General features: G+C 42.2%; 2 protein-coding genes across 12 annotated transcripts in view; one reads left to right on the forward strand and one right to left on the reverse strand.

Annotated features, from left to right (window-relative positions):
• The window catches only part of LOC115165613 (arf-GAP with coiled-coil, ANK repeat and PH domain-containing protein 3-like), a 108,629-nt gene that overhangs the window by 37,941 nt on the left and 55,185 nt on the right, over positions 1–15,503 (reverse strand). The window contains exons 3-4 of one of the 2 annotated variants that reach the window (XM_029718836.1): positions 12,305–12,424; positions 4,701–4,754 (exon numbers count right to left, since the gene is read on the reverse strand). In XM_029718836.1, coding sequence (XP_029574696.1) covers positions 4,701–4,754; positions 12,305–12,424 — 174 coding nt within the window. The remainder of the gene's footprint in view (positions 1–4,700; positions 4,755–12,304; positions 12,425–15,503) is intronic. The other variant, XM_029718837.1, reaches the window with a different exon arrangement.
• Positions 5,417–10,087, forward strand: LOC115165616 (uncharacterized). 10 transcript variants are annotated; one of them, XM_029718843.1, is made up of 10 exons: positions 5,418–5,667; positions 6,284–6,382; positions 6,748–6,882; positions 6,962–7,104; positions 7,198–7,334; positions 7,420–7,513; positions 7,654–7,992; positions 8,080–8,263; positions 8,504–8,626; positions 8,848–10,087. In XM_029718843.1, exons 1-7 carry the CDS (start codon positions 5,592–5,594, stop codon positions 7,702–7,704), a joined length of 735 nt encoding a protein of 244 aa, XP_029574703.1. In that variant the 5' UTR covers positions 5,418–5,591; the 3' UTR covers positions 7,705–7,992; positions 8,080–8,263; positions 8,504–8,626; positions 8,848–10,087. The 10 variants fall into 10 exon arrangements, 1 of the variants encoding a protein (XP_029574703.1); XR_003870208.1 differs by adding an exon at positions 5,786–5,833 and having other exon boundaries at positions 5,419–5,667; positions 6,284–6,882; XR_003870206.1 differs by having other exon boundaries at positions 5,417–5,667; positions 5,786–6,882.

Here is a 15,503-nt window from a genome sequence, read left to right on the forward strand (position 1 = left end):
CTGAACTGTGAGCTCGTTTCTCCTCACTAGGTAAGGTTGTAGGCTGTCCGACATCTCTCCTTTTCCATGAGTGACAATGTGCACGACCTCAGACATCACTGGAACAGTGTGGGTGAACTTTTTCACTTGGACAGATGTAACTGGGGCGTTCGTCACTTCCTTGAAGTAGAAGATTTCAGCCTGGGAGTGCTCAGTGTGTGCGACAGGTAAGGGAAGCCTTGAGAGGCCGTCTGCATTGCAGTGCTGCTCAGACCTTCTGTACTTGATATCGTACTGGTGAACAGATAACAATAACGCCCATCGCTGCATGCGGGTGGCTGCAAGCAACGGAATGCCGGTGTGGGGACCAAAGATGGAGGTGAGGGGTCCGTCAGCAGTGTGAATCGTCGGCCAAACAGAAACTGATGACATTTCTTAACTCCAAACACAATGGCGAGTGCTTCACGTTGTATCTGTGCATAATTGCTCTCGGCTTTACTTAAGGTCTGTGATGCGAAAGTAATTGGCCTTCACCTGATGGTATGATGTGTGAGACAACTGCACCAACGCCATAAGGCGATGCATCACATGCCAACTGTAATGGCAAGTTGGGGTTGAAGTGGGTTAGGGCCTCTGACTGAGCTAAGGCTGTTTTCGCTTTCTTGAATGCCTCCTCACATCTGTCTGTCCACTTCCACTGTTTGGTTTTGTTCAAAAGTTCATGCAGTGGCTTTAACATGTTAGCTAGGTTTGGCACAAACTTTGCGTAGTATGTCAGTAGTCCTAAGAGTGATCTCAGCTGACTCACGTTCTGTGGGGATGGAGCTTCCACAACGGCCTTCACCTTCGATGGCGCCTTGTGGAGCCCCAAACTGTCGATGACGTGGCCCAGGTACTCAACAGAGGGCTGGAAAAACTCACATTTGTCCTTCCGGACCCTCAGACCGTACTCCTCCAATCTCTGTAGTGTAGCGTTCAGGTTTCTCAGGTGCTCCTGCTCGTCTTTGCCGGTGATGAGTAGATCGAGGGAACATTGGACCCCAGTGAGCCCGCTCAGTATCTGGTCCATAGCTCTCTGAAACAAGGCCGGAGCTGAGGTGATTCCAAAAGGAAGCCTCTGGTACCTGTACAGTCCTTTGTGAGTCACTATGGTCAACAGTTCTTGTGACTCTTGGTCCACATGCATCTGTAGATAGGCCTGACATAAGTCTATCTTACTGAATTTATGTCCTCCAGCTAAACCAGAAAAGAGGTCGTCAATGAAGGGTAGTGGATATTTTTCAGCAGTCAAGACTGGGTTAATGGTGACTTTGAAATCACCACAGAGTCTGAGTGATCCATATTTTTTTATGACTGGAACAACAGGTGTAGCCCATTCACTGGATCCAATACTCCACTCTCCACTAGTCTGTTTAGCTCAATTTCAACTTTTGGTTTTATGGCGTATGGGACAGGTCTAGCTTTGAAGCATTTTGGCTTGCTGTCTGGTTTCACGGTCAGTTTAACTGTTATGTCCTTCATACTGCCAAGGTCTCCTTTGAACACATCCGCGTGTTTCCTCAATATCCCTTGTAGGTTTGTGTCCTCTTTTGCAACCATGTGAATTTCCTGCCAGTTTAGTTTGATCTTTTCCAGCCATGTGCGTCCTAGTAATGCTGGATGGTTGCCTTTCACAATGTAGAGTGGTGGCTTACCTTCTGTTTGTTGAGCTCCACTGTAACAATCACGCTTCCTCTCACTGGAACAATCTCACCGGTGTATGTTTTCAGCGTCATCTTTGTGGGCTGTAGTGTGAGGTGATGTAGTTTCTCCTTGTATACAGCCTCAGACTGCAAAGATATGGCTGCTCCAGTGTCCACTTGCATCCGTACTGCGTTTCCATCCAGTAGCGGTGTCACCCAGTAGCCATATCCATTGTCTGAAATTGACATAACATGCAAAGATTCTTCCCCTTCAGACAGGGTATCACTTTGTTCATCCTCTGTGTGCTCCATTTTATGCACTTTCTTTTTGTACTTCCTGAAGTTGCTTTTCCTTTGTTCAGTACTTTTGTTTGATTGTGTATTTTTGTTTTTACATGCACTTTCGATGTGACCCTTTTTTCCACAACTTCTGCAGTCTAAGTCTTTGCGCCAACACTCCTCTGCTTGGTGACCTGGTTTCCCACAGCGATAGCATGGCTTGCCACCTCCTGCCTTGGTTTTTAACCACGTAGACACCTTATGCACTTTGGTCGATGCACTTCGCTGTTGTGCGTCTTTATTTGCCATTTCCATTGATGTACTCACTTCTATTGCTCTCTGCGATGTTAAGTTACTCTCAGTCAAAAGGCGTTTCTGAATTGCCTCGCTGCGCATGTCACAGACTAACCTATCACGTATAGTGCCACTCATTGATCGCCCAAATTCAGTGTTCAGATAACTGTTTCAATACAGCCACAAACTGAGATTGATTCCCCCTCCTCTTGATTTCTCTTATGAAACCGGAATCTCTCTGCGATTATCAGTGGTTTGGGAGAATAATGTCCTTTTAAGGTAGCCACAATTTCATCATATGATTTATCACCAGGTTTTTCAGGCGTTACTAGGCTGCACAGTAGATTGAATGTTTTTCCTCCCATAACGACTTCTGCTTTAATTCCATTTGCCAAGACAAAGTACTCAAAGTTCTGTGTAAGAACTCCATTGTTCCACAGATTCATCAAATGTTCCTATATTTCCAATCAATGCAGACACTTTTGGTTTATTTATATTTCTCTTAACTCACGAAGACTTCACTTTCTCCCGCAGCGAAACTCTTCCTATCCCTCGAGGCTCTCGTTGCCGTGACATCAAAGGCTAGCTAGCATCACTCGACTGGCTAGCTCCACATTTTGTTTGCGTCTTTCTACAGCGGAAAAAAAATAACGAATTTAACTCAGACTTTCTGCCGAAGATGATGAGTACAAACGTGAGAACGTTTCTTCCTCGTCGCCAGTTTTGTTGTATAGCACACTGTATTACTTATACAACTAATATAAGGACAGGACATGAGACGGAAGTAGAAATTAACGTGGGCATTGTTTAATGCGTTTCACAGGAAGAACATTCCAAGCATTTCAACGTAGGTAAGCAGGGGGGGTTACAGGTGCCCTAAAGGGACAAAACTAGAATATCAATACACAACCACCAGCTTTCATATGTTCTCATGTTCTGAGCAAGGAACTTAAACGTTAGCTTTTTTACATGGCACATATTGCACTTTTACTTTCTTCTCCAACACTGCGTTTTTTGCATTATTTAAACCAAATTGAACATGTTTCATTATTTATTTGAGACTAAATTGATTTTATTTATCTATTATATTAAGTAAAAATAAAAGTGTTCATTCAGTATTGTTGTAATTGTCATTATTACAAATATATATATAAAAATTGGCCGATTTTTAATCGGTATCGGCTTTTCTTGGCCCTCCAATAATCGGTACCGGCAATGAAAAATCATAATCGGTCAACCGCTACTATAAACTAACCATAACACTAACTTTCTGCATGGAAAGGTTGCAGGAATGCTTTTGGTGGAATGCTAGAATCCCACTGTGTCCTCTCATCCATCAACAGTTACCATGCTCAAGAGACCAGGGGCCTCGTTTAGAAACTTTGCGTACGTACAAAATATACCCCAAAACATATTTTCAGAAATGGCGCATGCAGATATTTAGTGTTAAATTTACGCAAAGTTTATAAATGAGGCCTCAGATCTTGTCATCTCACTTGGGAATTCTACTAACGTACAGAATCCAATCTAAATGTGGCAGAATCCCACTCCCCTGGACCAGGATCCAGAGAATCCCTCCTGGCTGATCCTTACAGGGAACGTGAAGGGGATGGGAATGCTTTGTCTACAGCTTCCAGCTTCACAGCTCTGGATGGTCACATTTGCTGTACCCCTGCTGATTATCCAGGGAATGTGTGCAAATAAATACGGGTAAGTAACTGTTTAATTACATTAACACTTGGCAATAAGCCCCCACCTCCCACAGTCTCTTTCCCAGCCTCTCCCCCGTCTCTCCTCCACTCTCTTTCCCCCAGTCTCTCCTCCACTACTCTCTCCCCTCCAAACTCCCCCCAACCTCTCCCCTGCAGCCTCTCCTCCACTCCCCTGTCTCACCCCCAGTCTCTCCTCCACTCCCCCGTCTCCCCCCAGTCTCTCCTCCCCAGTCTGTTCCCCCCCCCCCCCGTCGTGCCTCCACTCTCTCCCCCAGTCTCTCCTCCAGTCTCCACTTCAGTCCTGTCGATGTTAATGAGACTTTTCCTATAGTCCACGATCAGTTTCCTATAGTACACGATCAGTTTCCTATAGTCCACGATCAGGTTGAAAAGTGGTGGAATTGACCTTCAAGAATGTGTGTTGATTGGCAGATGGTCATAGTTACACGACCACAGAGAGTCAGGACAGCCATCAAATAACCGAGAAAAAGAGACATTGAATGATTTGTGAATGAAATGTTGCTGCATGGTGAATCATTTAAAGACAGGTCAGACTGACCCCCCAGACTTGTGTTAAAGGGAATAGGAGACCCTCGCGAGGCCTAAATGCCTGTCCATGTTAGCATTTCAAGATGTGATGAAATCACTGTGCTCAGTGCTGCCTGGTCCCTGTGGACATACAGTATCTGTACTGGAGTATGTGGGGACAGTTTGGGGAAGAGAGAGGGGGGAGGGAGAGAGACACGAGACTTACCATGTGGTAGTTGACTATTTCCTGGAGGCTCTCCCCACACTTCTCCAGGCACTCCTGCAAGGAAAACAAGACACAATAGCTTCAGAATATTGTATTACAGCATTTTAACAAGATTAGAGACAGAGAGATCCAGTTCACTTGGCTAATGCCAAGTCCAAGAGCCACAATAAAAATACAAGAGTGCAAATTTTCATTCATTTTATTTATGAAAGTAGCTAATTTACATACACAAATAGTCAAATTAAGTTTAAATTGGTCAATTTTACTGGTTGACACGAACATTTTGAGTAAAAAATATTTAGTTGTGTTTGTTTTCACTTGTGTTTTGTGGGTGGTTGTTTCTAGTATAGTCTGTGCACCTTATTGGACTGTTTTTGTCGTTTGTTTATTTTGATTAAGTGTTTTCTTTAATAAAATTAAGAAGATGAGCACTTTACCCGCTGCGTTTTGGTCCACTCAATACGACCCTTGTGACAATATTGTACAACACTAAGAGAACAACACTAAGTGAAACATAATTGGAGGCCAGGCTCTTTTCTATTTTTACAATGAAAAATGACAAATAAGAGCAGCATTGATCCTCAGAATTAGACATAAGGGTAAACCCATTGGGGAGCCAAGCACTAGCAGTCCTTAGTGTTGGTGGACAATCAGCTCTTAGGGAGAAAGTACTGGAGACGCTGGTCCTGAAAGCCTGGCCAAGACGTACTGTACACAGCAAAAATTGGAGTGTTGAAATTTCAGGGTTAAACATTTCCGAGTTGATTTTCACTCCCAGAGTGTAATTTTAACACATTCTGATTTAAATGGTGTTCAGTGTTGGAGTTATTTGACAGAGTTGATCCGGTCAGTGTTAACCCAACTCCGCAGAGATGTAATTAAGCTCCGCCCATGCATTTCACTTCGTCGGTTGGAGACAGAGGAGACAAGTCGGCGCCATTTTCTCCCTCCCATGCAGTACTACACGGTAAGTGCAATTAACTCAAACTTACTGAAACAATTATAAATTGATGCTGAGAATTTCAGTATGAACAATGAAACATCTACAGAGAATATATGCCTAACAAAACCGTGTTTGTTGCCAGGTCTGAGCAGCAAATTTGTCCTGGTGATTAGCTAGCTAGAAGTGTATGGTAAGCTAGCTAACAGTTTGTTACTTAAACCGTCTCCAACTTTATCAATGATGATTTATTGAAAGGAAAAACAAAGCGTTATGTTTTTTTACTGTATAAAATCTTGTTTGAGGCAGGAGCTAACGTCTTTTCCCCCCCTTCACCAGTTAATTGTACTGAAATTACTAAGTTAAAGCTAAAGTACAAAATTAGCAGAAAATCGGGCTGTGACTGATATTAAACATTTATTAAACATTTAAGTGCTTCATTAAATACTGATGAGTCAATGCATACGCAGCATTTTAATATCTCAGTCACAGCGCGATTTTCTGAAAATTAGTACTTTTTCCAACAGTGCAGGTCACAGAATCTGATGGGTCACCAAAAATGGTGTAACACTGTCGACTTTAATCTTTATCGTTCTTCCTTTAAATGTTTATTTACTTTGTCAAACTTCCTTGCATGTCTCAGTCAAAATGCTGGTCCAGGTGAAGTACAGCCAACAGCAGAAATATGTGAAGCTGGATGAGGATGAAGGACGGTTTGACTTTATGCAATTCCATGAAAACGGTTAGCATGGCTTTAAAAGCTCGTTGTGCAAGCTCCTTAATGTTGTCGATTCTGATTTTCTTTACATGCCTTTATCAGACTCTTTTATACGGTAAATGGGGTTAAATTGCTAATCATTTTCAGTTCTGTAATGTGTGCTTCATAGAGTGTAAAGTATTAATATACACCAAAACAGTCACGAAAAAAAGCCAATCATCAATTTGGACTTAAGAGGGAATGGGTTATGTGAGGGAAAATGCTCTAGGTCTATTTAAGGGTTTAAGGGTTATACAGTGTGTATTCAACGTGAAGAGTTATTGGCTGTGAGGCAAGAAACAGTGCTGACTTCAAAGGCACATTCAGTTTGACCTTACTATCTTTTCCAGTCATCGAGAGATTTTGCCTGCCACCTGATGCAAAAGTTATATACAAGGATGCAACAGGGACAGAAGTTGATGCAGAAATATTCAGCGACCTCGTTGGACAAGGCAATGTGGTGCTGACACTATTCTCAGATCAGGGTGAGATATCAAGGCAGGTATAATAAAGAACTTTACACCTTACATAATATAATTATTAGCATTTTTTCTATTCCTTTAGAATTCTCTGATTTCTCCTTGTCTTCTGCTTCTGAGACGTCTGACTCAAGCTTCAGCTCAAGTGCATCAACTATAATCCTAGATGATGTCCCTAGCAAGAGACAAAGAATTGAGGATACACATGATGCTGTGTCTGCTGAACAGGTTTCTTAATGCTTTCACATTTTTTCACTCTGAGTCTCTAGAAAAGCTATTTATCACCATGTTTTGTATTGTAATGTTTTTGTTTTGTATTAGTTGATTGAAGCTGTGCTAAGAGGCAAGTCTGGGGGTGAAGAAGTACTACAGGAGTACCAAACAACAGAAACCCTAACAGATGCTGCAAGAAGAAAAATGGTTAACATCCTGGTGGCTTACATGATTGACAATCATGGGTATGTTTGTTTCACATTGTTTTTATTTGTACCAGATAACTGCATGGCCATTGCATAAATGTACTAATTTAATATCTCCTCTCAGGCACCGCCCCACTAAAGCAATCAGAGAAGATTATGCGCGTGGGATAGTGATGTTGTTCCCTTCCCTCAAGGATCCATACTCCAAGAAGGGCTATGTAATAGGCATTATTATTGTTAACTCTTTCATGTCATGTTGTGACACAAAACTGTGTGGACGACATTGGTATTTGAATTCCGTGAGATTTCTCATGAGCCTGGTATGACAACGCATTTATTTTCTTTTTTTCCATTTCAGGAACACTTCTATGATGCTGCAAGCAGCACAGGATACATTTCTGGCGTCTGAAAACAGTCCAGAGGAAGATTCGTCGAGGATCTGCACTGCTACCAAATAGCCCAATTGACTTTTCTCCAGGGGGCCCAAATTTCCAAAGGACTGTTAATGTTGAAAGGCAGCTTGATGGTGATGCTTGCCAAGAGGCCATGTCTTTGCTCAACCATACCACAGACAATTCCCTGATTTTTCCAGAAGATGAGAGAGACCTTTCAGCACCGTCAGAAGCTCGTTAATGACCCAGGCAGAAGTGTTGATATCCTCTCCAGCTTCCCAAGATTTCTGGATACAAAAGGATTGGTAAGTTTGGGATGAGATGTTTAGAATGGCTTGAAATTTGAAAGTATTTCCTGAAGTAGTAGTAGTTTAATATCTTCTTTCTTAAAGGTGGACCAAGACTTCACTCTCCTATTTGATGGCGACACATCCTCCAGGCTTCTTCAGAAATGGGATTTGTTCTTCAAGCCAAATGTCATAAAAGAGGCTAAGCGGCTCACCTCAACACCAGAGTTGCGTCGCTTGGTGCAGTCAGCAGAAAGTCCCTCAGGAAGTGATCTTGATGAGCCAACAAGTGAGTTTTTTTTTTATTTTAATAAATTTGCTATAATTGCAGTTAAATTATAACTGCAATTATATTTCATTTGTTTATTCTGTGTATCTCTGAACGTTGATCTGATTTTTGGGATAAATGTGACTAATAGATGGATGACTGTTTAAAATGTTCTCATAATGCCTCCCTGTTCTCATTCAAACTTTAAAAGTATTACATTTGAAGAGTTTTCAGTTAATTCTTGTGACTCTTTGTCCTCAGCCTACGACCAAGAAATGGCTTCCCTGTTGTTGCTGTTACATCTCCTTCCACCACCTCCAGGGGGACTGAAGTCTCCAAAAATTAGTGCATGTGATGCAGTTGAGACTTGTTGTCTTTCATAAGGTAATTATATTATTAACGTGATTATAATAATTTGTCACGTCACCTTCTTAGCCACATATGTAAATGAGGGTTGTTAAAAAGTGGATGGAATTGTAATTAAGTCTTCATTCCCATCTTGCACTAGCCAATGAAAGCTGTTTGAATAATCACTTCTATAATGTAGTTTTCTCTGGCTGCACATTATTCTTGTCTAATTTTCAGTTTTCTGATCTCAACCCTAGTCATGCTGCAGTTTGGAGGAGCATCTCCGCAACCAGCAGGATCGGCAGCCGTACCTCCTCGCTGTTGGGCGTCAGAAGAGCAAGATTGAGAGCTTCTACATCACAATGGATAAGCGTCTCATCCCATTTAAGGCAAACCGTTTAATTCATTGAAGTATTTCCATGTTTGTAATAACTATTCATTTGATATCATGCATGATCTTCTTGAGGGTGTGGTTCAGTATGAGATCAAATTGCTTTTTGGATATCTCACGCAACACTATGTCAGAACAGGACTTGCTTTCCAGGATTTATTGTTTTGATTATGGATTTTTAGAATGAAAAAATCTTCCTACAAAGATTATTTTGGAGAGTTTTGGCAATGGCATTGGTTTGAATTCTATTCAGACATTGTCTTGTGAAAAACATCCCACTGTTTGACATTATTCCTGCAGGAAACAAAAACTGGAATTTGTTACTGTTGTTACTTCAAATAATGAACATAGTTTTTTCACCTTCTCTATGACAATATATTTAAAGCATTTGATTGTTGACCACCACAAACTATTTAAGCACTTGTATCCACATAGAAACTTGATACCTAAGCATCATTTTATGATCCATTACCCATCTTCTATAAGGAAAATTGGCCCCTTATTATATACGTGGTGTATGAGGTTTGAGGCCAAACACAAGCTGTTTAAAGATTGTTTTAAAAATTTCAAAAACATAACCAAATCGCTTGCTAAAAAGCATCAGATGGCCATTGCTTATCACTGGGAAACCTTCACCCTCAAACAAAATGAGTATGGGCCAATTAAATATTTTCTCTTCAGAGATGAGAATGTCGTCAACAATGAAATGCTTGAAACGATCTTGTCAAAAGATGTTTTCTCAACTAGTTGGGTTAAAGTTGATGGTGTAGAATATAAAGCTGGACTAGTTATTTGCAGTGCAATGGAAGAAGACATGCCAGTCTTTTGTCAAATAAGTGATGTACTTTTGGTTGAAGATCATATTTTTTTTTTGACAAACAAGCTATTTACAGAGAATTTTGATGACCATCATCATGCATTCAGAGTATTACGAAGTGTGGAAAGATGTCTACTAAAAATGTCTGAGCTTAAATTTCATAAACAGTTTGATATTCAAAGCTCATACAATGTTTCAGATGAAAGTATGTACATTATACCTTCATTCACAATGTTTTAATTCAACTGACTGCAAGGGAGAAGGCACAAATAAATGTTTTTGACAATGATTGTTTATTGTGATTCATTATTATTATTATTATTATTATTATTATTATTATTATTATTATTATTATTATAAGTATATATTTAATTAAATAATATTGAATAAATTAACAATTCATTTTAACATTTTTTCAGTGTAGATAATTGACACTTTAGGGAGTGAAATTAACACTACCCAAATAGTTAATAAAAATTAACTCGGAGCAGTGTTACTTTAACTCTGTTTTGCGAGTTAAAGAAGGAACTCTGGCAGAGTGTTAAATGTTTAACTATTTTGAAAGTGTTCATTTAACTCTGGAGAGTGTGGACCTATATAAACCCTCAAAAAGTGTTGAAATCAACTCTGTGGGAGTTAATTCAACACTGGACTTTTTGCTGTGTAGTAAGTCCCCACTCCAGGCCTGATTCCTCCTCTGACACTGACTAATCCATTAGTAGAGTATTCAGTTTACACACAGACTTACTCAGGCACGCGGTCAGCGAGCAGGAAAGCACCAACCACTCCCAAGACAAAGCATTAAGTAGAGCTAAGCCCATGACATGTTTTATAAACTCAGCAAAAAATGAAAATGTCCCTATCTTTCAAAGAAAATTCGTAAAAATCCAAATAACTTCACAGATCTTCATTGTAAAGGGTTTAAACACTGTTTCCCATGCTTGTTCAATGAACCATAAACAATGAATGAACATGCACCTGTGGAACGGTCGTTAAGACACTAAAAGCTTACAGACGGTAGGCAATTAAGGTCAGAGTTATGAAAACTTAGGACACTAAAGAGGCCTTTCTACTGACTCTGAAAAACACCAAAAGAAAGATGCCCAGGGTCCCTGCTCATTTGCGTGAACATGCCTTAGGCATGCTGCAAGGAGGCATGAGGACTGCAGATGTGGCCAGGGCAATAAATTGCAATGTCCGTACTGTGAGATGCCTAAGACAGCGCTACAGAGAGACAGGACGGACAGCTGATCGTCCTCGCAGTCACAGACCACGTGTAACAATACCTGCACAGGATAGGTACATCCGAACATCACACCCGCGGGACAGGTACAGGATGGCAACAACAACTGAGTTACACCAGGAACGCACAATCCTTCCATCAGTGCTCAGACTGTCCACAATAGGCTGAGGGAGGCTGGACTGAGGGCTTGTAGGCCTGTTGTAAGGCAGGTCCTCACCAGACATCACCGGCAACAACGTTGCCTATGGGCACAAACCCACCGTCGCTGGACCAGACAGGACTGGCAAAAAGGGCTCTTCACTGACGAGTCGCGGTTTTGTCTCACCAGGCGTGATGATCGGGGATTCGCGTTTATCGTCGAAAGAATGAGCGTTATACCGAGGCCTGTACTCCTGAGCGAGATCGATTTGGAGGGTCCGTCATGGTCTGGGGCGGTGTGTCACAGCATCATCGGACTGAGCTTGTTGTCATTGCAGGCAATCTCAACGCTGTGCGTTACAGGGAAGACATCCTCCTCCCTCATGTGGTACCCTTCCTGCAGGCTCATCCTGACATGACACTCCAGCATGACAATGCCACCAGCCATACTGCTCCTTCTGTGCGTGATTTCCTGCAAGACAAGAATGTCAGTGTTCTGCCATGGCCAGCGAAGAGCCCGGATCTCAATCCCATTGAGCACATCTGGGACCTGTTGGAACGGAGGGTGAGGGCTAGGGCCATTCCCCCCAGAAATGTCCGGGAACTTGCAGATGCCTTGGTGGAAGAATGGGGTAACATCTCCCAGCAAGAACTGGCAAATCTGGTGCAGTCCATGAGGAGAAGATGCACTGCAGTACTTAATGCAGCTGGTGGCCACACCAGATACTGACTGTTACTTTTGATTTTGACCCCTCCTTTGTTCAGGGACACATTATTCAATTTCTGTTAGTCACATGTCTGTGGTACTTGTTCAGTTTATGTCTCAGTTGTTGAATCTTGTTATGATCATACAAATATTTACACGTTAAATTTGCTGAAAATAAAGCAGTTGACAGTGAAAGGACGTTTCTTTGTTTGCTGAGTTTAGTAGTATGTACATAGGGAGACAAGTTATGTGATGAGCCTTAAATATCCAGAAAACATAAATGTACCAGTATGTGTAGTATGTGATTGATATTCAGTCAGTGTGTACAACAACAAGGTTATGAGGCTGTAACCTAACCAATAGATGATTGGTGAATAGACTTGAAATTAGACTTTATTCTGGATCCAACTAAACCTCACCGAGATCATCTCATCCTTCTTGCATTGTTGGGACAGGTCCCGTATCCCATTCACAAAGAGTTTGTTGGCACTGACATACGCCTTCCCTGCCTCGATCATCCCACTGCATAGCTTCACCAGCTAGGAGAGGAGAGAAGAGAGAGAAAGACAGAGAGAATGAGTGAGTGTGTGGGGGTAGGTAGAAGAAAGTAGGGTCTGTATACCAAGCATCAAATTATATATCTCGCTACATACAAGTCGATTCCATTCTTAAATACTGTGTACACTAGAGGGACTTTCTCTGGCTTGTAAATGGACTGGTGAGATAAAAACCTTGAATGGGCCGTCCATGTGATTATATCACTGAGATGCTCTTGTAGCATACCATATTTTTCCCTTTCCACAGCAAATCCCTACATCATATTCCCACCTAACCCTTTTCTACATTTAAAAACATGCTCACCACACTTGGTGATTACGTGCGTCCTACGGTTGCATGTTGGTTTTAGCCCCCTCCATGATCATACTGTATCACCCATGGTAATGTGTGGTGTGGTGGAGAACATTCTCACATGTTAACCCGTGACATAAGAATGCAACTAAACACGCATGTCACCACTGAGGGGAAAATGTGGTCCAGGACTGGGGAATTAAAACCAGAGTGTTTAACTATGAAGACTTGTTGGTTATAACTACAAAGATACATCTATCAACTGATGTATCTACTCTATGGTTTAGCATAGGCCAGGATCTACTGTAACTGCCAAAAAGCTCTTCCAATCCACACACTGACGAATACACAGTGTCACGACTTCCACCGAAGTCGGTCCCTCTCCTTGTTCGGGCGGCGTTCGGCGGTCGACGTCACCGGCCTTCTAGCCATCTCCGATCTACTTTTAATTTTCCATTTGTTTTGTCCTTGTCTTACACACCTGGTTTCATTCCCCCAATTACTTGTTCATTATTTAACCCTCTGTTCCCCCATGTTTATTTGTGAGTGATTGTTTGTTTGTAATACGGTCCGTTATTGTGGGCTCGCATATTTGCGTTGTATTTGTGAATATTTGAGTAAATTACGTTTATTACTCACATCTGCTGTCCTGTGCCTGACTCCTCTACACCAGCTACACACAGGCAATATTACACACAGAAAGATCACAAGTCACATTACTACACTGAACAAAAATATAAACGGAACATGCAACAATTTCAAAGATTTACAGTTCATAAGGAAATCAGTCAATTTAAATAAATTAATCTGGCCCTAATCTATGGATTTCACATGACTGGGAATACAGATATGCATCTGTTGGTCACAGATGCCTTTAAAAAAATATAGGGTAAAAAAAAAGTCAGTATCTGGTATTGTCACATCCTGATTCGTTTCACCTGTCCTTGTGCTTGTCGTCACCCATCTTCCCCATTATCCCCTGGGTATTTATACCTGTGTTTTCTGTCTGTCTGTGCCAGTTCGTCTTGTTTGCCAAGTCAACCAGCGGTTTTCTCTCAGCTCCTGGTTTTCCCCCGTCTCCCTCTTTCTCATCCTCCTGGTTTTTCCCCAGTCTCTCTTTTTCTCATCCTCCTGGTTTTGACCCTTGTCTGTCCTGACTCTGAGCCCGCCTGCCTGACCGCTCTGCCTGCCCCTGACCTCGAGCCTGCCTGCCGCCCTGTACCGTTTGGACTCTACCCTGGCTATGAACTCTTGTCTGTCCCCGACCTGCCTTTTGTCTATCCCTTGGATTATAATAAATACCAGAGCTCAAACCATCTGCCTCCTGTGTCTGCATCTGGGTCTCGCCTTGTGTCGTTATAGGTATGGATCTCGTCACGGTATCTCTGTGCATTCAAATTGCCATCGATAAAATGCAATTGTGTTCATTGTCCGTAGCTTATGCCTGCCCATACCATAACCCCACCATGGGGCACTCTGTTCACAATGATGACATCAGCAAACCGCTCGCCCACACGACGCCATACACACCATCTGCCTGGTACAGTTGAAACCGGGATTCATCCGTGAAGAGCACAGTTCTCCAGCGTGCCAGTGGCTATCAAAGGTGAGCATTTGCCAACTAAAGTCAGTTATGATGCTGAACTGCTGTCAGGTCAAGACCCTGGTAGGATGTCGAAGACACAGATGAGCTTCCCTAAGAGGGTTTCTGACAGTTTGTGCAGATACTATTGGGTTGTGCAATCCCACAGTTTCATCAGCTGTCCGGGTGGCTGGTCTCAGACGATCCCGCAGGTGAAGAAGCCGGTTGTGGAGTGCTGGCATGGTTACACGCGGTCTGAGGTTGTGAGGCCGGTTGGACGTACTGCCAAATTCTCTAAAACGACATTGGTAAAGAAATGAATATTCAATTCTCTGGCAACAGCTCTGTTAGACATTCCTGCAGTCAGTATGCCAATTGCACGCTGCCTCTCAACTTGACATCTATGGAATTGTGTTGTGTGATAAAACTACACATTTTATTGTGGCCTTTTATTGTACCCAGCACAAGGTGCTCATGTGTAATGATCATGCAGTTTAATCAGCTTCTTGATATGTCACACCTGTCAGGTGGATGGATTGTTCTTGGCAATGGGGAAATGCTCACTAACAGGGAAGTAAGCAAATGTGTGCACAACATTTTTAAGAAATACGCTTTTTGTGGGTATGGAACGTTTCTGGCATCTTTGATTTCAGCTCATGAAACATAGGACCAACACTTTCCATGTTGTGTTTCTATTTTTGTTCAGTATAATTTCCTAGAAGTCTACAGAGAGGTGGAAGACTTGAACCTAATAAGTCACCAAAAGGCCTGTCACAATGTTTAACTGCTGACAGCTGAACTTTGACATGTAGCCTAATATATGGTTCACTACAATGTTTGTTGTTTCTTTCTACATTCGCAAGACATTGAGTCAAGGCCAGCCTCTCTCACTCTCACCCTGCTCAAGATACTCTTCTCAAGAAAAGTGCCATTTCCTAACAGCTGCTAGCCAGATTCAACTCAGGGCTGGCCAACCAATCCTATCCTCTCATGTTAATCACTCAAAGCCCTGTAGAACTGGGAGTGAACTGGACATGGGCTGCCAGTGTTTCCTGTTGAGAGGAGAGTCCCACCTGTTTCCCTACTGGAGGGAAAAGAAAAGGCGGAAGAGACAGGACTAGTGGTTTGACAGTCATGTTGGTGTACAGTAATGCCCTTCTGTGTATTGTGGCAGTACACTAGTGGCT

This window comes from Salmo trutta, chromosome 28 (genome assembly GCF_901001165.1).
Source record: "Salmo trutta chromosome 28, fSalTru1.1, whole genome shotgun sequence".
In the NCBI taxonomy this organism is placed as follows: domain Eukaryota; kingdom Metazoa; phylum Chordata; class Actinopteri; order Salmoniformes; family Salmonidae; genus Salmo; species Salmo trutta.